General features: G+C 39.6%; 1 protein-coding gene across 1 annotated transcript in view; it reads left to right on the top strand.

Moving 5' to 3' along the window:
• Window positions 1–24,497, top strand: part of LOC101738975 (neprilysin-4) — a 73,961-nt gene that overhangs the window by 4,079 nt on the left and 45,385 nt on the right. Inside the window, exon 2 of the mRNA XM_004926319.5 lies at window positions 14,073–14,140. Within this exon, the coding sequence (XP_004926376.1) occupies window positions 14,073–14,140 (68 nt within the window). The remainder of the gene's footprint in view (window positions 1–14,072; window positions 14,141–24,497) is intronic.

The following is a 24,497-nucleotide window of genomic DNA, read 5'->3' as shown; positions in this document are numbered from 1 at the left end:
TGTTTTCTTTAATAGTGTTTTTATTGCTTTTTAATATAGCATCTGCACCTAATAATAGATATATTTATGTGCAAATCATCGCTTTTCACTATCTGTTTCTGGTACCCTTTACTTAAGATGAAATTCGGATTCAAAACCGTTTACTGTGAGAGATTTTACAAAAGATTTTCACGTGACATTTTATTGAATACGACAATAATGTCTCAACGCACAAAGCTCGGAACATAACGGTAAGGAGATGATCTTTTTAGGTCATTAGAATATGCTAATATTGGAGGCGCTTATTGTTCAATGGCCGTCTGATTCATTGTTCGTAGTTTTTCTGATGATCGTAGTGTCCATGTGATTTGCGAACCGTTACGGTGGACGAACTATGTTTTTGGTTTGAGTTGATGCACCGTAGGTCTTCTGGGGGCGTGATTTCGAAGACCATTGTGGGATAAAGCGAATTTATTTATATAATAAGCGGCATTGACAAGAGGTTAATGGAAACTATGATTTTATACTTTTTTAAACTGAAATCGAGTGAAATGCCGTCAGGTGATAACGGCAAGTCAGAGAGGATTGTGTTTTATTCACAATAAAGAATTAGAAATAAATAGTTGTGGTTCTCTTGCCTTTATATATATACTTTATAGACACGTACATTGCTTAAATATATTATTAGCTTTACTGAAGTCTGGTATATAAAAAAATATTTTATAAAGGAGAAGTTTATAATATTTAATGACATTTGGTTTTAAAATAAAAATAAAAACTTAAAAAGGAAACAAAATTGATGTTCTTTACTAATTTTGTAAATCGAATATGAATAAAGGAACATTCCAAACATAGGTCTTAACGTATTCCGTGCGAATAAATTCGAAATGAAAAGTCAAGTTTAGGTACTTTATAGATTACCGAATGGGTGTGGGCTGTAATTTATAGCTGATGGCTCTTTGTCCTTGCGACACGAGCTCTCGTGCATCTCCGCGCATCACGACATTCTAAGAAACCTGTAACCTAATTTCTGCTAATATTCTAATATAACTAGCGGCCCGCTCCGGCTCCGCTCGGGTCTTTAACAAAAATGTCAACGATATTTGACGTTGTTTTATTTTTTTAAATAAAAGGCATAACTATAATAGTCAGACATAATATGCTGTCGCGACACTTTTTGTAAATAATAATGTGTTCTACAAAGTCGTAGTACATTATTTTATTCTATATTATCATCAATAGTTTTCGCAGGGCACGCGATGTAAAGAATATTTTAGGTAATTTTTTTACACCTTGGGTTACATTATTGGAGTATAGTACATTTATATATAGTACAAACGGCCGTCTGGTGTAGTGGTAAGTGACATGGTCACTACACAAGGGGGTCGCGGGTTCGAACCCCGCCAAGGGGAGATATTTGTATGATAAATATAAATGTCTTTTCAAGGGTTATGGATGTATATTAAATATATATGTATGTGTATAATAAAAATCTTACATTTATTTCCTTTATCTGGTACCTGTAACACAAGTTCTTTACGAACTTATCACGGGACCAGTTAACGTGGCGTGATTGTTAGTAAATATTCATTTATTTATTTATTTAGTAAGGATCCCTAATTTTTTCAAAAAATATTATAGACTGTCATTCGGGAATAGTGTAGCTTCGAAACAGTGAAAGAATTATTCAAATCGGTTCAGTAGTTTCGGAGCCTATTCAATACAAACAAACAAACAAATCTTTCCTCTTTATATAATAAATAAAATATTAGTATAGATATATTATAAATGCACTTAGTCTTGTAGTTTATTGATTTCAACACATACACATATACACGGAATAGACAAATAAGGTTGGAATGGTAATGTAGGCGGGGCAAGCGTGCCACAGTTATGTTTGTACAAACATAACTCGACCGATTCTTTCATTCACCGCGTTTAGTGCGCTTCGGACTACTTTGGCGAACAGATCTCCGCTTTATAGGGCCGTGTTGTGCAATTATAACTTGTAAAACAAAAAAACAGACCTCAAGTATAGAGCGAGGAGGTATATCTTTCGATCGGTAAGTCGAAATTACCATTTAATTACAATATTATTTGTCTAAAACATAAAAATATACTGAGCATTATGAAATTCCAAACATTAACAATATTATTGCAGCAAGTTATAAATAGCATACATTGCGCGATCTGTACTCGCCCAATGAACGCAATGACCAAGTCAGCTTCTAATGTACTACATGCATTGCGTTCTCTACACTTCAATCTTTGAAATTTCGGCGTTTGCCCTGATTGGCCGTGGTGCAGTTGTCGATAGTGAGGTGACCATGTGGTGAAATAAGATCATCGACATAATTCTCGACTATATTTATATTTGACATGGATAATTTTTGCATTATTTTATATTTAATTAATGATACCTAGTATATTCTTAGTGAGACGTATTTTGAGTAAAATAAATATGTATTATTATTATTGAATTATTATCATTGAATTAATGTGAAGGTATAATATAAAGGGACATGTAGACCTCTCATTTACGGGTACTTACTATATTGTCTTAGACGTATTAAAATCTAAGTAAAATGCTATTTGACTTATGCAGTTAATTAAAAATTTTAGGTTTCCTAAAGAACCTAACGCCAGCGAACAATGGATTGACGTGACAGGTAGAGGAAACTGGAGACAAAGACGAGTACTATTTGCTCTAAACATTTTACTGAAAATGATTTTACCATAAAAAAATCAGAATACACTTAGTTTAGAAAAATTCATTCGCAATTAATAGCAAGCACCAACTGCTTAACAAATACGTTTTATTCCAGGGACAGTGACTATTTGTAATTAATAAAAGTAAAATAGTTTTCTTTTTCAATATTTATTTCATGTTCATTTTCTCCATTCATTCATCAGATAATTTGTCGACAAAGAATATCGATTTTATCAAGCACTAGCGTGTATGAACATTTTATTGCCTTTTTGCGTGTGTGAGTGTGTATGCCTACGGGTGTTTTGTGCTAGTTTGCGAACGAATATCTGTCCTGAGATTTATGTGTGGGTGTTTTTGTTGTGTGCGAAATACTTGTAATCACAGTATATGTATGTGTAGAAATTAAAATAGTGGGGATGAAACGGCGACACTGGTTCTAGTACAAAATTAGAGCAAAGGCCTTTCCAACCTTATTTAACTATTCCGTGCACATATAGATAAATTTACAGATAATTCACTAAAATTGTGAATAGCGGAGTGCACTCTCGTAGCGCTGTAATCTGTAATCTGTCTCGATTCAGATCGATGTTTCGTTTAGTGGATGTGTGGTCCATAAACTTGTTTTTTTTATATATTTTTATTGTTTACATGGGTGGATGAACTCACAGCCCACCTGGTGTTAAGTGGTTACTGGAACCCATAGACATCTACAACGTAAATGCGCCACCCACCTTGAAATATAAGTTTTAAGGTTTCAAGTATAGTTAAAACGGCTGCCCCACCCTTCAAACCGAAACACATTACTGCTTCACGGCAGAAGTAGGCGGGGTGGTGGCGGGCTCACTAGAGGTCCTACCACCAGTAAAGAGTGAATGTCTCTACTGATTTTGAGGCATGAGTTTGAACTTTCGATTGTATTGGAACAACGTTCTTCATGTGTTATTTCACGGTAACTAGGCAGAAATGTGGCTACAATAAACGCCCAATTCGTAGGGTTCATTGATCTTACCACGCCACCACCGCCGAAGAACAGACTTCGTGGAGTTTTGTAAAGATTATCACAGATGATAGAGAAACATAAATAGCAATAACAAATGGCCTTGTTCGTGCTATTATCGATAATAGTATTCTTTGGTTACAGTATGAAGTAAACGCGCGAAAAATTCCACTAACTATAAATACAATTTTATTAAAATTGCTTTTACGACTTAATCACGCTTTTTTACTGTCATTTAATTACTCCCGTCGTTTTGAGTACTATACTGACATCGTGGTTCACAAACGACTTAAATACGCGACCTTAAACCCTAAAAACCTTAAAACCTTACTTTTAATTGTCTATTTATTTATTTATTTATTTATTGCGTAGATGGGTGGACGAGCTCACAGCCCACCTGGTGTTAAGTGGTTACTGGAGCCCATAGACATCTACAACATAAATGCGCCACCCACCTTGAGATATAAGTTCTAAGGTCTCAGTATAGGTACAACGGCTGCCCCACCCTTCAAGCCGAAACATAGACTCGTGAAACTAAAAAAATTACTATTTATATACATAACTATAAAATAACGTCAATTTGTTTGTGACAATAATTTTCAAAAGTACAATACCATCAACCTGTCTAGCAAAATGACAAACTAAAGCGATTATTGCTTAATGATCTGTCATGATTATTTTTTTGTGTTTAAAATGCTATATTCCAAAACACCGTGGACACAGATTTCTCTTGAACTTGAAGTTTCTTTCGTTATTTCATTGTTAACTGTGGCGTTTGCGGTTTTCGTCATTAAAGGTTTGCAATTTTATGGCTTGATTTTAGGCGCGAAAACAAGGGAAATTGACATTTGTTGCATCAACAAAATGGCGCTCAGACCTTAGTACGATTTAAGTTTTAAAAAGCGTCCATGTATATACTGATCAAAAATTATCATATACACGATATTTTATGATTTTTTATTTTTTTATTTTAAATATGTATCAAGGCTTGTCGCAATCATACTAAGTATATTACGCATTGGTTTAAAAGTCGTGTATTTACGCCGCGATTTTGAAAGCTGCTAAAGTGCCACATATCGACTGAAGTCTGCGGGAAAAATGTCAAGAGCAGACAAATAATCTACACATAGGACCTCTTGTGAGTCCGCGCGGGTAGGTACCACCGCCCTGCCTATTTCTGCCATGAAGCAGTAATGCGTTTCGGTTTGAAGGGTGGGGCAGCCGTTTTAACTATACTTGAGACCTTAGAAATTATATCTCAAGATGGGTGGCGCATTTACGTTGTAGATGTCTATGGCTCCAGTAAGCACTTAATACCAGGTGGGCTGTGAGCTTGTCCACCCAAACGTCTGACGATTGACTTGTACATTCTTTTTCTAAGGTGAGGTAAAGCTGTTTTGCATTGGTTCGGTTAGCAATGCCGCGTAAATAAAATAAATCTTTTTGTTGAACAACAAAAACAAAAAAAACCAATGATCATTTTTTCAGATTTATGTGATGCTTCCATAAACAGCTAATCAATACGGAGCGTAACATTTGCATTTTTACATTCATTTAGTTTTTTTTTTTTCTCTTGCGACTTCATATATTCAAGGTGTCTGGGGATTTTACTTTGTCGTCTCGGTGTGGGTAAGTTTCCAAATAAGCAGCTACTTCATCTACGCAGAGTCAAAAAATATATGTGTTCACCCACGGTAGAAGTAAAACATTTAGATATATTCTACCTCGTTATCTCGCGGGCTAAATCCTATAGATTTACTAGCTGACACGGCAAACGTTGTTTTGCCGTGTACATTATTCCTAGGAAAAAAAATTTGAATTGATATTTAGGGATATGAAAAATAGATGTTGACCGATTCTCAGACCTATCCGATATGCACACAAAATTTCATGAGAATCAGTTGAGCGGATTCGGAGGAGTTTGGCAACAAACACAGCGACGCAAGAACTTTATACTCGCATATTAGTAGGTACGTATTTAGGTATGTTTATTTTTTTAAGTGTCGCTTTTTTTACTATCTAATATCGATTGCTTCAAATCATCGCGGTACCAAAGAAGCGGTCACTTCAATTAACGAGCTAAGCTTTAATTAACGTGAAATGAGAAAAATAAAGGCTGCTTTACTCCCACGCACACCTTCCGACCAATGTTGTTATTTTGACATCGACAATAACTCGAACAGGGACCCTTCTCAGAAAGAAATGACGAGTTAAGGTCATTAACATTTTGTTTAGCACACAACTAACGAAATCGATGCCCGATCAGAAGGATCTGCAAAATTTTAATCTAATATATAAAATTCTCGTGTCACAATGTTCGTTCCCATACTCCTCCGAAACCGCTTGACCGATTCTCATGAAATTTTTTATGCATATTCAGTAAGCCTGAGAATCGGCTACTATCTATTTTTCACACCCCTAAGTGATTAGGGTTGTCCACCCCTAACATTTTTTTTTTTATTTGGACATTTTTTTTTGTTATATTGAGGTATTATGTGTATGGATCAGCTTGTTGGACAACGAAAGTGGCGGATGAAAGGCGATTGCATGCAGCAGAGATGCGAATGTTGCGATGGATGTGTGGAGTAACGAGAATGGATAGAATACGGAATGAATATGTTAGAGGAAGTCTGAAAGTGGCACCTGTGACAGAGAAGCTGAGGAGTGCACGTTTGGGATGGTATGGACATGTGATGAGACGAAATGAAAATGAGGTTGTTAAGAGAGTGTTAACTATGAATGTGGAAGGATTTAGAGGAAGAGGTAGACCTAAGAAGAAATGGATGGATTGTGTGAAAGACGATATGGGTAGGAGGGGAGTGAGCGAAGAAATGGTATATGATAGAAGAGTATGGAAGGAGAAAACATGTTGCGCCGACCCCAGGTGACTGGGAAAAGGGCAGGATAATGATGATGATGATGATTGAGGTATTATGTGGTTGAATGAGGTTTTGTTATTTTTATTATATATTCCCTCATCGTTCACAGCACTACATACCTCTTTCACTCATTTACCACATCCTTACACACTTACAATAAGTTAGTTTTTTTTTGCTACAGTAGAATTTCCCTAGAATTCTTATTTAAAGCAACACAACGTTTGCCGGGTCAGCCAGTAATTGATAAAAGTTGAAGGACCCTCGCCCGCTGAACCGGATTTATATATTTCAATTCTATTCTATTCCATCCATAAGTCAGATTGGTAATTGTTGTGAAAAACAAAACCCTATTGAAATATCGATCTCATGTGATAATCCGCCTGAGACAGGTGAGCCGATTCGACGTCAATAAACAAAATCTTTACTTGTACATATTGCTAATTCAAAATCTTATGTAAGCGTAGGTCTAGAGAGCATAAAGAAATGTGCTAAATTCTTTGTACGAACTCTGCGAAATCGGCACTGTCTCACTAAAACGTGAATTTTCCCACGACACGAGGCACACAATAGTTTTGCTTATAATTCATTAATAGGTACTACTTGGTTGAAAGTCATAAAACGTAGGGAAGAATTACGAAATAATTGAAACAATGTGGATTTAAAAAAGTAACACTTAGACATGAAAACTGTTTACTAGCTACACCCATTATAGCTATCGATATATCGATGGGAAGATTTGTAAGACATGCTGCAGATCCTGATTATTTTTGTAGCGAAGCAGTCATTCCGCATCCAGCATCCCAATTCCAAAGGTGGATAATAGTAATATAATAAAATTGGAACTTTTATCTCCTGTCTCAGGGTCGGTGGTGGCTTCGAAGCTGTGATATCTATGAGCCTACTAAATACCAGATGTCCTCACGCAACTTTCCATACACCCTGCCTATACACTGTGTAGAAACATATACTACTACAATCATTCAGGACGCTTTCCTTTCGGTATCTATTTCATCTCTCGTCATCTTAAAACCAAGTCATACATTAACTAATATTTCATCCGTTATTATTAGAAAAAATGAAATATTTTTTTTATCATTTAATAATTTAAAATATATTTTACTGTGATAGGGCGTCTTGTGAGCCACTTAACACCAGATGAACCGTGAGCTTGTCCGCCCATCTGAGCAAAAAAATAGCATATTCTACTCTAAATACCCGGAAGTACATGTTGATTGATCTGCAGCTTGAGTGAAGACAAATGTAATTGTGTTTTTACTGGTTTTTTGCTTTAATTAACATTTTTTGATGTAATTTATAGAAACTTTTCTGGAGTATCCGCATATTGTGGACACGATTTCAAACACAAATATCAGTGGCCATGTAACTTGTAGTGTATTAAGAAATTTAATTTGAGATTGTGGCCTTAAAGATCAGCCTTTCGGTTACGCCCTGTTTACCTACTCATATCCCACAAGCAGGTGTATCAATATTCCTCCTCATATCCTCATCGAACTCGTCGATTACAACGAAGAATTCGACGAGCGAACTAACCCAAAAGACACAGCCCACTGAGCTTCTTGCCGGATAATTGTCAGTGGGTCGCGATTCCGATCCGGTAGTAGATTCTGCGAAGCACTGCTCTTGCTAGAGCTAGTGTTAGCAAATTCTCTCTGGCTGAGCCCGTGAGCTCACCTACCCGTCCGCGCGTAGCTGGTATAGCCCCTTAGGTTATCTGTGAATAGGAAGGAACAAAAACAGAGAGTGCTTATATCCGAGGCATATCAAACCTGCTGCATATCGCTAAATATCATTTTAAATTTGCGTTCGTGAGCTTACAGTCCCCTTTCAAGTCTGTGTATTATTAAAAATGAAATCTCGACACAGAAACGTGATACAAAACAAACATTACGGACGGACGTTGCTCTCGAGTGCGAACTGCATTCGCAAAATTCAATATTTCACAACTTGTTCTTCCAAGTGGAGCAGGGTGATGTAACAGTTTTAACATAAAATTTGCAACAATAGTTGCACTTGACAAAGCTAGCTAAAACAAATATCGAGTAGTAGATATTCATGGAAGTTCCATTGTACTGTGAGATATGCAACGAAAAAAGAATTGAGCTGTAGGCAACGGCTTGGCTAGGTCATAAGGCCCTGTACTTATCGACTATCGTTAGTACGGCTATTGGCATAAAAATCGGATGGTGTCCCTGCGTAATCTTAAGAGACTGATTTCACTAATTATGACCATGGTATTTTCACATTGTGATTTGTCTTGTAAATTGGTGCAAGCCGTGTCCCAAGATTCTAAAAGACGTTACAAATACTACGCTTAGTTGAGCGTAAGTTCGTTGATATTGGTTAATGTTTCGTAAAAATACAAAAATCATTGTTTACTAATAAAAATATTACGAAAACTATGGTTGATGGTTGGAACAGATGATCTTGTTAAACTATTACTAATTATCTGTTCAGAGTGATGAGAGATTTCATCATGTTCTTCTTTACGCTTGAGTTTATTTCTTAGTTTGTTTTTACCTAACCAGTCGATATACAAAGTTTGCAAATCACATAACGCCGGTAGTGTAATAAGTGACAACGATAAGATGAAACTTGGTGTCAGCCAGTACTGTCGTCATTCTACAAATGTCTATCTCAGTTTAACTATAACCTTAGGCTCGGGATAGAACATATATTATGCAATTTAAACTTCGACTGATTATTCCGTGATGGATTTTTCAGGCCACATTATCCTACAAGACAGACTGTTAGTCAATGGATGGCTTGGGAGATAGTAATTTGGAAAAAATCGAATTAAAAACGTATAAAGTTTGCATTTTTAATGAAACTCCTCCTGATTTCATACGCTCAAAGATAAATAGTGTATCATCTACGCGCTCTAACTACTGTTTATTGATGATTCTAAATTATAAGTTATTGCCTTTTTTTTGTTTTGGCGAGTTGATGCTCATCACCTCGCCCACCTGCCCACCTCATATTACGCGGTATCTGAAGACATCACAACGTACCTAAATGCCGCGACTAACCGTAAAACATAAGCTCGAAATCTCAATTGTAGTATTACAAAAGATATCTCTGGAATCTGTATCCAAATCGAACATGTTACCGATTATCACAATAATACGTAAGTTTATTAAATAAATAAACAAAATTGAAAAAAAGCCGCGTTTAAAATCTATATTTCGTACTTCAATTTCGTTAACTTATTTCCGCTTATTACGTTACACGCAGAGAACAAATGATATGGCTTTTAGTTTATATTGCATTAATTTTTATTATTTAGCAATAATTGAAGTCTTACGGCCAAAAGTAGAAAGTGGTTTTAGAAGCACGCGTGGCCGAAGCCTTCGCTCGGGTGTCTACCATGCAAGAGGCTGGGCTGTGGTCGAGACTGGACACATACGGACCACAATATTTTCTGAATCAATATTTTCAGCCCACCGAGTTTCTCGCCGGATGTCCTCAATGGGTCGCGATTCCGATCTGTTTTTTTTTCTTCCTACCTAAGCTGAGAGCCTTGAGAGGCTATTTCAGCGTAACCTTAACTAGTATGTGAGCTCACGGGGCTCAAACCTGACGATGTGAATGTCCGAGTGTGATGGTGACCACGACCCTATAAAAATCTGGTGGTTAGGTATGTTTTGGGCCGTATGACCCATCGCTCGTATACCTCGAGTAACTACAACGGATATTTCTATTTCTGTAGCGGATCGTAACGAAAATGTAGTTTGGAACAAAAAATATCTATATATTAATACGTGAAGCAAAAACTTTGTATCCCTTTTTACGAAAATTGCGCGGACGGAGGAGTATGAAATTTCTCACACTTATAGACAATATAGAGAAGGAGTGCACAATGCTAATGTTTTTTTTAAATAATACATAAAAGATACTTTGAATCAATAAAGAAAACATTACACACACTACATACCATGCATTTGACGCACACACGCATGCATACCTACTATTTATTGTCGAACTTTTGTTCTTGACGTCTGTGGTCAAACTGAGAATAAATTAAATATTGTTTGTCATTATTAATATTTTTTTATAGTGTAGCCTTGGTGAAATTTGTGATTATAGAAATATAAAATACAACCATAATAGTGTACAAACTTACAATTCCAATTAATTATAGTCGAATTTCGACTACTGCGGGACCTCTAGTTATTCTAAATTGATAAACAGCTTAACAATAAACGTAATTAAGTCGTCAAGTTTGAATGAATGTTACATTGATTAATATTGTCCGCGTTGATTATTATTAAAGACAAACAACAGCAATAACGTAACATCCGTGTTTTTTTTTTTTACCTGTTCGCCGGTAGCCTAAGAGGCTATTTCAGCTACCCCCGGACCACCACCCTGCCGTGAAGCAGTAATGCGTTTCGGTTTGAAGGGTGGGGTAGCCGTTGTAACTATACTAGAGTCTTTAGAACTTATCTCAAGGTGGGTGGCACATTTACGTTGTAGATGTCTATGGGCTCCAGTAACCACTTAACACCAGGTAGGCTGTGAGCTCGTACACACAACAGCTATAAAATAAATAAATAAATTGTACCCGCCTCAGGCTTGCATCTCTCGATATCAGTATACGAGGTATCATGCCTATTAGGTCACAGACGCTTTTTAATAGTTCATTAAGGATTAATTTACTAGGTAAGTCACTTGTATACTTGAAAATATAATTGAAGTACCACAAATACCACAAAGAACACGCTTTGCATGAAACAAGGCACTTATCACCCGAACTATCTTTGTCGAGTTATTATGTGTACGTGCTCATTGATCGATGACGTCATACGTTATGTTTATTTTAAAATAAGTTGTAGAGAATCTATTCAAAACTTGTGGAAGATTGGATCAATAAAATGACGTCATCACGGTGTAAATCTTTAATGTTTTTCTCTCTCTGAGATTCATTAAACAAGACATTTTAAACAGACTATAACAAATTCTGCCCACTACATATAGTCAATGTGCTTAAATATGATTGCATCAAACATTCCTCAGTTCTAAGGCAACATATTCTCGTAGCATTCAGTCTGATACAGTACTACCCGCTATATAAATGTACCTATCACAATACCGAAGACGCCCATAGACACACAGCCCACTGAGTTTCTCGACGGATCTTCTCAGTGGGTCGCGATTGCGATCTAGTGGAAGATTCTGCGAAGCACTGCTCTTACTAGGGCTAGTGTTAGCAAATTCTCTCAGGTTGAGCCCGTGAGCTCACCTACCCGTCCAGGCGTAGCTGGAATAACCTCTTAGGCTACCGGCGAATAGGTAGGGAATAAAAAAACCGAAGACATACGAACATGACATTTTTAAGTCGTCGTGGCCTAACGGATATGACGTTCGGTGCATTCGTGTTGAGCGATGCACCGGTGTTCGAATCTCAGGCGGATACCAATTTTTCTAATGAAATACGTACTCAACAAATGTTCACGATTGACTTCCACGGTGAAGGAATAACATCGTGTAATAAAAATGAAACCCGCAAAATCATAATTTGCGTAATTAGTGGTGGTAGGACCTCTTGTGAGTCCGCGCAGGTGTACCACCACCCTGCCTATTTCTGCCGTGAAGCAGTAATGCGTTTCGGTTTGAAGGGTGGGGCAGCCGTTGTAACTATACTTGAAACCTTAGAACTTATATCTCAAGGTGGTTGGTGCATTTACGTTGCGGATGTCTATGGGCTCCAGATACCACTAAACACTTGGTGGGCTGTGAGCTCGTCCGCCCATCTAAGCAATAAAAAAAAACATGCTCTGTGAATGAATGAAACTCGCTTGTTCATATTCACTTTTTGTCCATAACCGGTATTACATAAACACTGAAATGCATACAGTGCAATTAGCGGCTATGTTTATCTATCCACTGCCTGTTTCTTTGACCTAGTCTTTGACAGCGTAAGGCCAAACAACTGCTTAGAATATGATAAGAAACTTATCTTTTTCCGAGTCGAAGCATATATATTTTTTATTGCTTAGATGGGTGGACGAGCTCACAGCCCACCTGTTGTTAACTGTTTACTGGAGCCCATAGACATCTACGACGTAAATGCCACCGCCCACCTTGAGATATAAGTTCTAAGGTCTCATGTATAGTTACAACGGCTGCCCCACCCTTCGAACCGAAACGCATTACTGCTTCACGGCAGATATAAGCAGGATGGTGGTACCTACCCGTGCGGACTCACAAGAGGTCCTACCACCAGTGTATTATATATCCATCCTTTAATATGTGACATTGCGTACACGAAGGAGTATATGATTGGACATAGTTAAAAATATCAGGTTAATGCTATATACTTTAATTCAAAGTTTGGTGCTTGAGAGATGCAATGTCCACTCACCAACTTTCCAACATAGAAATTCTATGTTAGTTGCGTCTTTACAAATCTTATGTCATTCGCAAAACAATTGTGGGTCTCGTTCGAAGCGTAGGATAATCGTTGTGCTGATGAGAGTATGTACTACCTACATGGATTAGACATAATAATATGATGTGATAGATGCATTGGCATCATGTTATGACTTAATTTTCATAAAAGGGTAATTCCGTCTAAACAATAATGCTTCTGCTTCTTCGTAGTTTGCAGACTGACGTAAAACTTTACCAGCGTCTCATCACTCCCAAAGTGAATGCAAAAAATGCAATTGAAAACCTTTTTAATTAAGCTTTGCCGACGTCGAATTATTATGTTTAATCAAAAACTGTAGTCGAAAAAACTTCTAGAAAAGGATAAATAATAATAATCCGCAGTATATGGCTTGTGGTTTTGTGTTATTAAGCGCGAATGAATTGCTGTGTTCAAACATAGATATTACGTGGCTCTATTGTTTGTTTGAAATAATTATAACATAATTATTGTATGTAAATAATATATTATAACACTTCGATATAGTGCTGCGTATTGCCGCATCTCGTAAACATAAGCTTGTTTATCTTTCTATATTTCTAATCAAATTAGGTTTTTCAATGCCATGTAGTTCAACTTCCAATATCCTCTGTTTGCCTAAGCCAATGTAATTATAGAACTTACCAGACGTTTGGGTATGTTGGAATCGACCAGGCTGATCTGCCGGCGCACGAAATCAGAGGTCAATGGAGCCTATAAACAACAGCATAAAGACCACATTGAGATTAAAGATTGCTCTGGTAACAAGTTAGCATCAGTGCAGGGTGTTCCATCACAAAACTTACACATCCGAGTTTAAAAAAAAAACATTTTTTTTAGTTATCATAAAGAAAAAAAAACAGTCTGTTTCAAATTCCACTGGGTTAGAAATACGAATAAACATAAAATGGCCGCTGACTTTAACACAGCTTCTTCGTCTATCTCACAATATCTAATTACGTGGATAACTCGTAAAAACTGATGAAAAACCGAATGTTATCAACTTAATCCTACGTAAAAATTTGACTAGGAAATAAATATTCATGAAATGTATAAGTGAAATCAAATATTTGTTTTCAGGTGAAGGACATCGACTCGGAGAGCCAGCGCTCCGTCCGAGCCCCCGACAACAATTTAGAAGAGAAACTGTGAGTTAATTTGACGATAACTATACGCATAGACTTCTATGTAACTATCTCTGACAATAAATAGTATAAGAAGAATCACTGTGAGACTAGCGAACACTCAAGAGTTATGGCGACAAGTTCGTGATTCTTTACCATAATATGTTCCATATGTATGAGCAGAATTACTTGAGATGATACCTTCTTGTTATCACTGCGTCACTCACCAGCGGAACATAAATCATCCATACTACCAGGAATCATAGCGCTCTTACTCTTTCCGAGATCATTTCTGTCATGTCCTATACATTATAGAATGAACTCTTCTTTTCGTTGTTTCTTGAGTGCTACGATGTCATTTGTCAAATGTCATCATCTTCAGGCCTTACAGCCTAGGGTAGGCCTTAGCCTGGTCCAGTATGTCTCTCCGCCAGTTCCTGACACCGATGGTTTTGAGGTCGTGCTCTACGCCATCTAAACATCAGAGTTTGGTCCTGCCACGATTTCTGCGGCCCTCTGGTTTGCCATATAGTAGTTGTCTTGGCATTCTGGTCTCCTTCCTTCGAACACATGCTATAATTACACGATGTTAGTCGCACATTGAACAGCAACCGACGACATAGGGAGTATTCGTGTCAACCTTCGTATATAGGTGTAAAAAGCATTTTTTTTTTTTAATGATTATGATTATATTGTGTATTAATTGTATGTATATTTACGGATATGTGTATTTATGTATGTGTATATGTATGTGTACATACATGTATATATATTTCACTGGATTGGTACACCGCGCGTAGTTCGTTTCCAAATGATTCTTGTCCACCTGATGATTGTCTGGAAGAGATCGCTCTTAGCGATAAGACCGCCAATTGTATTTTTTTTGTGTTTAATGTACCGTACTGTTTATTTGTTTTTTGGTGTACAATAAAGAATATTCTGTCTCTCTTATTACACGAAGGGAGAGATCCCTTCGTGTAATAAAAATTTACACCGCATAATTATTAGCGCGGCTACGACTGGTGGGGCGATACGTCCCGTTTCAAACGAATTCAGGCGCGTCTGAAAAGATTTCGCTTCGTAGATAATTGCAAATTTCTACACGAAGCAAGAGACAGATAACCAAACAGACATCGAACCAGAATAAATCTTTAATTAAGCGTAAAAAAGTACCGTTAAATTGTCGTTCGGCGCTAATAATTACACCATCGAACCTTGCGATACAGTAGGTAGGTAATGCAATAAAATAATACGTTACGAAATGATGTGAGCACGCGTTGCTCTGTAGAAATATCGTTCGGAAAAGAAAGGTTCTTGTCAATGTTTTCAACTTATATTGTTATTTCGAAAATCTTGTGCAGTTGGCATTATTGGCCTCTCTCTGTGGCTCGAAAGTCATAAGCATTTTAAAATCTCGAGTGGAGAAGTAGTGGCGTCTTGATTGCAACTTTTGTACGTATGAATTATGCAAAGTTTCAGGTTTCAGCCTCTCTGTTAAACCAGCATTGATGATGTCCATGACCGACAGTAACATATTTTTTCATTTTTTTTATTGCTTAGATGGATGGACGAGCTCACAGCCCACCTGGTGTTATGTGGTTACTGGAGCCCATAGACATCTACAACGTAAATGCGCCACCCACCTCGAGATATAGGTTCTAAGGTCTGAGTATAGTTACAACGGCTACCCCACCCTCCAAACCGACACGCATTACTGCTTCACGGCGGAAATAGGCGAGGTGGTGGTACCTACCCGTGCGGACTCCCAAGAGGTCCTAAGACCAGTGAAATCACCACGTATCTACATTTCTCAGTCTAGCTTCTGTTCATTGCTAGTTAAGAACACTTTTCGATGTCGCAATAAGTTTATTAGCAGTGTCATTTTTTAATAGCTTTAAAAATAACTTTAGTTGTTAGGCTTGTGCGTTTTAAAAGCTGCAAATCTATGACCATCGAGTCATCTGTGACCACGAAATCTGTTAATTTTCGAAAAGTTGCAGATTGTTACCCAAAAATAATAATAATATAAATTAACAAAATATCAGCTGTTTGTAATGGTCTTACTACCTCGTTGGTAGAGAGGTTAATGGCCATGAATATTATAACATGGAGTCCGGTTTCGCAATCAGAATGTTTGCGGAAGATTTTTGTAAATTTGGTATTCTGTGTTAGGGTTGCATCTACTTGTTTTTACCTGCTCTGTTTCCGATCACATAATACGCGAGAAAATGTGACACATTTTTGATTCAGTGTGCTTAGTGCGCGTTTTTTAACGCTCTCAATAGCGTAAAAGTTAACTCGAATTTGTATGCAGATGGAACAGCGCCCCTAGCGGCAAACGTAGGCAAACGTTGCAACTCCATACAAATTTAACTTAACTTTTACGCTATCGAGAACGTTAAAAAACTCGCACTAAGCACACAGTTTTTTTTATTGCCCTTGTAGGCAGACGAGCTTACGAGCACCTGATGGTGAGTGGTTACCGTCGCCCATGGACTTCAGCAATGCCAGGGGCAGAGCCAAGCCGCTGCCTACCGAAACATGATTTACGTGATTACACTTTACATGATTTACATGATTACACGTAGTCGACAGTTTGAAAACAAAAGTAATTTCAGTTCAGCTTGATATTCTGATCTGTGTTTACTTTTAATCGTGACAAAACCACTCGACACAGAATCCATTGCGGTAATAATTATATAACGAAGATGCATCAAGACGATGGCTGAAACACTGCGGTTGCAATCCTTTACTTCCTATGTTTATTATTTATAAGTCTTCAATTTTACCACGATCGATAAATAACGCGGAAAACGTTAACCATTAATAAAGTGGTTATTTATTTATTTATTTACTAGCTTACTCGGCAGACTTCGTAGTGCCTCAATCGATAAATAAAAGACCTAAACTTTTAAACCTTCCCTGGGCTTTCAAAATTAGCCAAATCGTTCCGCCGTTCTCGAGTTTTAGCGAGACTAACGAACAGCAATTCATTTTATATATATAGATTTAGACATACCAACAGCAATGCACACAAAACATTTAAACTTAAAAACAAGTATAAAATTAAGTAGGTACTGGTATGTAAGCCAGTTACAGGCATATACAGCAACCTCTTATAATAACACACTATGACATATTACAGCAATTTTACAAACAACGGAAAAATAGGTAAAATTTAAATCTTAACAGTACGACATAAAAATAATAATTGAAAAGAACATGAAAACAAGAGTTAACTACTTAACATAACATCGCTATATGACAACCTGGCTCTGATGTTTAAGTGGTTAGAATCTTCTATTTTATTCCACATCGTGTTCGCTGTGAAACGTGTACGGGTCAATGTTGGATGTACCACACCAAACGGACAAGTAAAGATCCTACCTCTTTTTCTTCTCTTCTCTTTCTCTTTTTATTCTCTTTGTTTACGATCGCTTTGGTAACTACAAGTGTATTCTTTAAGGTATCAAAAGACAACTTATTATACACGACCCACTCCGGCTCCACTCGGTTCTTTAACAAAAATTTCAACGATATTTGACGCTGTTTTATTTTTTTAAATTAAAGAACACCTATTGCGGCATAACTAGACAATAGTTAGACATATGCTGTCGCGACACTTTTTGTAATTAATAATGTGTTCTACAAAGACGTAATACATTATTTTATTCATAATCAATAGCTTTCGCAGGGCACGCGATGTAAAGAATAATTTAGATAATTTTTTTACACCTTGGGTTACATACATTATTGGAGTTTTAGTAAAGATTCCTAATTCCAAACTTTTTTTCAAAAAAGATTATAGCCTATGTCACTCGGGAATAGTGTAGCTTCCAAACAGTGAGAGAATTTTTCAAATCGGTTCAGTAGTTTCAGAGCCTATTCAAAACAAACAAATCTTTCCTCTTTATAATATACTAGCGACCCGCCCTCGCTTCGCTTCGGAAACATTAAAACACACATGAAACAAAAAAAATAAAATAAAAATAATAATAAAAAAAGTAGCCTATGTTCATCAGGGACAATGTCGGCTTCTAATGGAAAAAGAATTTTCCAAATCGGTCCAGTAGTTTCGGAGCCTATTCGAAACAAACAAACAAACAAATCTTTCCTCTTTATAATATTAATATAATAATATAATATAATATAATATAATATAAGTATAGATTAGTATAGATTATACATATTTCAATACGAATTGACACTTACAATACCTTGACCAGTGTTGTCTCAAAAAAACTTTCAGAATAAAAAGTTCCGCGCAGATAACTTAATGTTTTCTGTTAAGTTTACAATAATTATACGTTATTGTTAACGTACGTGCTTTGCAAGGCTGTAAATGCAACATCCTAGGATTTGTAATTATAAACAATGACAACTTGAGATTGCTGTCGATAATCATGAATTCTTTTGTAAATAAATTCTATCTATCTATCTGTCAGTTCACAGACGTCCAGTTCTGGATATATGTATATTACATAGGTCTCCCCCAAGCTTCACCACAAAGAGCGGAGTAGGATAGAGTAGACCGTAGTAGAGTTCATCCATACTACCTGAAGCCACTGCGGTCATCCAGAGTGCGTTTCCAGAGAACTTTTTTGGCCACGTACCATCCGGCTTTGGAATGAGCTCCCCTCCACGATGTTTCTCCAGCGCTATGACATGTCCTTCTTCAAACGAGGCTTGTGGAGAGTACTTAACGGTAGGCAGCGGCTTGGCTCTGTCCCTGGGATTGCTGAAATCCATGAGCGACAGTAACCACTCATCATCAGGTGGGCCGTACGCTCGTCTGCCAAGTAGAGCAATAAAAAAAAGATCAGTCCTGCGCTGCATCCAGCGGATCCCCGCGAACCTCAATAGGTCGTCGGTTCATCTTGTGGGAGGCCTACCCGCGCTACGTTTATGGGTACGCGGTCACCACTCAAGGACTTTTCGGACCCATACGTTCTTCAAGCAATGTGCCTTGTCCACTGTCACTTCAACGTCGTAATCCTATGGGCTATGTCGGTTACCATAGTTTTCCTGCAAATCTCCGCATTTCTTATTTGATTTCGCAGAGAAACTTATTAGGGTATTAACAGGGTTAATTTAAACAACTTTACAGCTCACCTCAAATCAATTAGCTACTGCAGACCACGGGCGTCATACGGTCTTACTTTATAATAAGCATCGACTCTAATTAGTTTCGCAATAGCGTCTGTATTGTCCTTGAAGTACCAACGCGTTATGCAGCGGCATAGTCAAAATAATATCGATACGTATTACTCCTCACTCCTCATTTTTCCTCGTAATATTACTCCAGTGGGCTTCAAACCCCCCTGTAAATTGTTCACATTACCACAATTAACTTCAGCCAAACCTCACACTCCCTCTGTGTTTACAGACAGTTTACAAACAGTTTTGTTCACATTACCACAATTAACTTCAGAAAAAGCGTATTTTTAGTCTGTCTCTAGTCACGACACGACAGATATCATTCATTTTATGTAATAGGAAACCGATCTGTGGAATTACACAACATGTAGATGAACGGAGCATTGTGGAACTCTTACAATGATATGACAGTACGACAAGAATACATTGAACTGTTTATAGGACAGTGTATAAATTGCGACAGCTTTACCCGCGCCTTCTCCAGTGAGATGTTAGGGAATGACGGGTATATATTTTTTTATTGCCCTTGTAGTCAGACGATCATACGGCCCGCCTGATGGTGAGTGGTTACCGTCGCCCATGGACTTCAGCAATGCCAGGAGCAGAGCCAAACCGCTGCCCACCACTAAGAAACCGGGTATAGAAAGATCATTCTTCGCTCGATGATCGAAATTTGTCCAAAGAATTTTATTGAGAACACTATAGTGATAACTTTCATACAAGAGAACAAATGTACAACAGATCTCTGAATCGTGCCAATAACATTTTGAAGATAGCTTTACTCTTACGCAAACAATGACTTTCAGAGCGTCACTCTACTGAAAACTCTGTGCTTAGTGCGAGTTTTTTAAAGTTCTCAATAGCGTAAAAGTTAGTTCATATTTGTATGGAATGGGATAGCAAACTATCCCATTCCATTTTCCCATTCCCAGTCTTTTTACTTCGAGGTCAAAAACTCGATACGTATTTGTAGTAGTGAATCACACGTGATGTTTTGCCGTCCTCTACGCTTTTATTATCAGTGTGCTTATATAGTGCGAGTTTTTTAACGTTCTCGATAGCGTAAAAGTTAGTTCATATTTGTATGGAATGGGATAGTTTGCCTACGTTTGTCGCTAGGGGCGCTGTTCCATCTGCATACAAAGTTGGATTAACTTTTACGCTATCGAGACCGTTAAAAAACTCGCACTAAGCACACTCAGTCCCGTTCGATGAAAGATCTTCCCTTGGTCCGCGTACTTCAATTTAATAACACCGATGTGATTTAAACACGAACCTTCTAACTACCTCTAAAACTAACTAAAGCTCTAAAAGTTTACTCTCCTTCTGCAGTATAAATAACCTAATTGAAACATCCACAATCATTAGTGACACCACTCACATGGCTAGTGATTAATGACGTGCGCATGTTAATTACATCGTAAAATCATTGTCTCTGTAATCATATGCAAATGATTGTTGTGTTATGTTGAATGTTAATGTCTACACGTGGTTTTACAAGCGCGGTGTAACTTATGAATATTTTTTTTGTGATTCATTAAGTATCGGTGAAGAAAAAAGTAAAAATCAAAGGTAAGTATTATTAATGTAATCATTGTTTTTATTTAAATACTAGTTGACCCAGCAGACTTCGTAGTGCCTCAATCGAGAAATAAAAGACCTAAACTTTTGTATAAAATAAACTTAAAACAAACAAAAGGAATTCGTCCGACGGGGGACACATGAAAGGAAAAACAAAATTATTATTTTTTCATATTTATCTACTTTTTAAACCTTCTCTGGACTTCCACAAATAATTCAAGACCAAAATTAGTCAAATCGGTCCAGCCGCGGCTCTCGAGTTTTAGCGAGACTAACGAACAGCAATTCATTTTTATTTTTATTTGAGTAATTAGACAAAACTGAAATTTTGTTTTCTGTGCAGTCTCAAGCCTGTGACTTAGTCGATATCAGTAACGGCACAGAGGACCTGATTGGTGGTTGTGTGCCAGCATATACGACATGGTTTTCGTACGGTGGTCGTATGGTCGTTTTTAAGATCTAATTTATGAGACAGGGTCCGATGGGACTATATTTTGTCCTTGCCTTAAAGTCATGTGAAAATATCATAAAGTGTTCATGGGTCATGTTTAACGGTACCTCACGGCACACCTGAACGGTTTTTTTTTTTTTTTATTGCTTGCAGATGTGGACGAGCTCACAGCCCACCTGATGTTAAGTGGCTACTGGAGCCCATAGACATCTACAACGTAAATGCGCCACACACCCCGAGACACAGTTCTAAGGTCTCGTATAGTCACAACGGCTGCCCCACCCTTCCAACCGAAACGCATTACTGCTTCACGGCAGAAATAGGCGGGGTGGTGGTACCTACCCGTGCGGACTCACAAGAGGTCCTACCACCAGTAATTACGCAAATTATAATTTTGCGGGTTTCATTTTTATTACACGATGTTATTCCTTCACCGTGGAAGTCAATCGTGAACATTTGTTGAGTACGTATTTCATTACAAAAATTGGTACCCGCCTGCGGGATTCGAACACCGGTGCATCGCTTCAACACGAATGCACCGGACGTCTTATCCGTTAGGCCACGACGACTACTAAACGGACGTTACGACGACGGAAATGGTTAAATTGCTCGAAGTCGTCGTGGCCTAAAGGCTATGACGTCTGGTATATTCGTGTGTAGCGATGCAACGGTGTTCGAATCCCGCTGGCAGGTCCAATTTTTCTAATGATGTACGTACTTAACAAGCGTTCACGATTGACTTCCACGGTGAAAGAATAACATCGTGTAATAAAAATCAAATCCGCAAAAGTATAATTTGCGTAATTACTGGTGGTAGGACGTCTTATGGGTTCACCTTTGCCTCCGTCACTTGGCTTTGGCTCGTACATATTACGAGCGAGCCTAGTCACAAACTCCATGAGCGACTCCACCTCAAGGTCCCGGGCGATAACGTCATTTCTGACGTACCGCCCGGCCCCGACGATATTACGGAGGGAAAGATTCTGCTGGGCCTGTAACCTGGCTCGCTGGGACGGCGACAGTAGGTGGTACCAGGCCGCAGCAGCGTATGTGAGACGGGAGCGGACGTACGTCTTGTAAATAGCGAGCTTAGTCCTGGTCGGCAGCCCGGACACCAACACCGGCCGCAGCATGAACCTGGCCGCGCTCGCCGAACCGATAATTCGGCTGGCGTGCGCCGCCATGCTCAGTGAGCGGTCAATGTCACACCCGAGATACCGGACCTTCGGCTTAAACTCGATATTCACACCTCGGAGATTGAGTTTCTTGGGGACGACTCTGATACGGACCGGACCGTGGATAAGAGCCGCAGTCTTGCCCACATTGACCGCGACCTTCCAACGGTCCAGCCACTGGGGCAGTAAATCCAGAAGCCTCTGCATCCTCATTATGGCTGCAGAGGGGAACGGGGAGGACGCGAAGTAGGCAGAGTCGTCTGCGAACAGTGCCAACATCACGTCCTCCTCCCACTCTCGAAGGTTATCCTTCAGAGTGGGGATATCGTTCGTATAGAGGGCGTAAAGGATAGGAGATAGGACACTACCCTGTGGGACCCCGGCCGAAATTTCACGCACGGATGACCGTGCGTTCTCGACCGCGACAAAGAATGAGCGACCCTCCAGGTACGACACGAGCAGTCTCACGTGGGCAAGCGGTAGACCCGCGTCCCGCAGCTTGTGAACCAGCCCCTCGTGCCACACACGGTCGAAGGCCTTCTCGATGTCGAGAAAGACCGCGACCGTGTATTGGCCCGAGTTGTACCGGTCCGCCAAGTGATGCAGGACGCGAGTCAGTTGCAAAGTTGTTGAGTGGCCGCTTCTAAAGCCGTACTGTTCCGGCCTGAGGAGGATATACGGCGATATTCTCCTCAGGAGCAGCCGCTCAAACAACTTGCCCACGTGGGAGAGCAAGGTAATCGGTCGGTAGCTGGAGGGCTCTCTCCTGTCCTTGCCGGGTTTGGGCAGGACAATAATTTTGCCCAGCTTCCAGGTTTTGGGGTAGTGTCCTACCCGGAGTATGGAGTTGAACAATCGTGTCATTGCTGACACGATTGCGTGAGGAAGGTTAGTGAGTGCAGGGGGAGTTATACCGTCCTCGCCAGGGGCTTTGCGCCTTTTCATCATTTTGATGAGGTGACGCACTTCGCTGGGTGTGATGCTTTCGTCGTTTCCCAGCTCTTCCCTCGGCGAGTCCGATTTGAGGAGTTGGAGTACGCCCTCTGTAACCTCTTGGTGGAATGCAGCCATTGAGGGTGCAGAGACATTTGGTGTGAACTGCCGCTCCAGTGAGTTGGCCAGGATCTCGGCGCGAGCCTGTGCCGAGAAGTGCCTAAGTCCCCCCTCGTCCACGAGTGGACAGGAGGGGGAAGGCTTGTTAGTGAGCCGGCGACAGATGCGGTGGAGCGAGGCCATTGTACGGTCTTCCGACGCGTCTAATAGCCCCCCCTCCCAGGAGTCACCCCGGAAGGTCTGCATCCCAGTCGCCAGCTCCTCCTCCAGTCGGTTGAGCTCGCGCTTGATCCTGGGACATCTAGATGTCGCCCAGAGCCTTCTCAGTGCCCTCTTCCGACGAATCATCGTCTTGAGGTGCACCGGGAGTCCTTCTCTGGGCCCCCCACTGGGTACCAGAGTCGTCGCTTGTTCTAGTGCTCCCCTGATGATGTCGACAAGGCGGAGTGCCGCCGCGTCGACCTCGTCAGGGGTAGACGGATCTTGAACCGGGGATTGGTCGGCCAGGAGTCTCGTAAAAGACTCCCAGTCGACCCTGGGCCTTAGAGGGGACGTCGCGACCCGAGTTAACCCCAGACCTACCGTAACCAAGATCGGCAGGTGCGGGGTGCTCAGGTCGTACAGCGCCTCTATAGTTAGAGGACACCGTAACCCCTTGTGCACGCAAACGTCCAGTACGTCCGGTTGGTACCGGGCCGCGCTCGGGACGTGCGTGGGCTCGTTGGGGCCGACTACGCAATAGTCCCCCCTTTCGGCATCCTCGTATAACCTCCTGCCGGGCGCGTTGATGACTCGGGAACCCCATGCAGTATGTTTTGCATTGAGGTCCCCCAACACCAACGCCGGCCGGGGGTCATAGTTCAAGATCCGTCTGAAGTCGGCTTCAGCAAAATCAGGACCCGGAGGCCGATATGCGGCATATATCCGCAGCTCGGCCTCCGGAGTGTGCACCCTCACTCCCACC

The sequence above is a fragment of the Bombyx mori genome, chromosome 13 (genome assembly GCF_030269925.1).
Source record: "Bombyx mori chromosome 13, ASM3026992v2".
NCBI lineage: Eukaryota > Metazoa > Arthropoda > Insecta > Lepidoptera > Bombycidae > Bombyx > Bombyx mori.
This window is presented reverse-complemented; position numbering and strand designations above follow the sequence as displayed.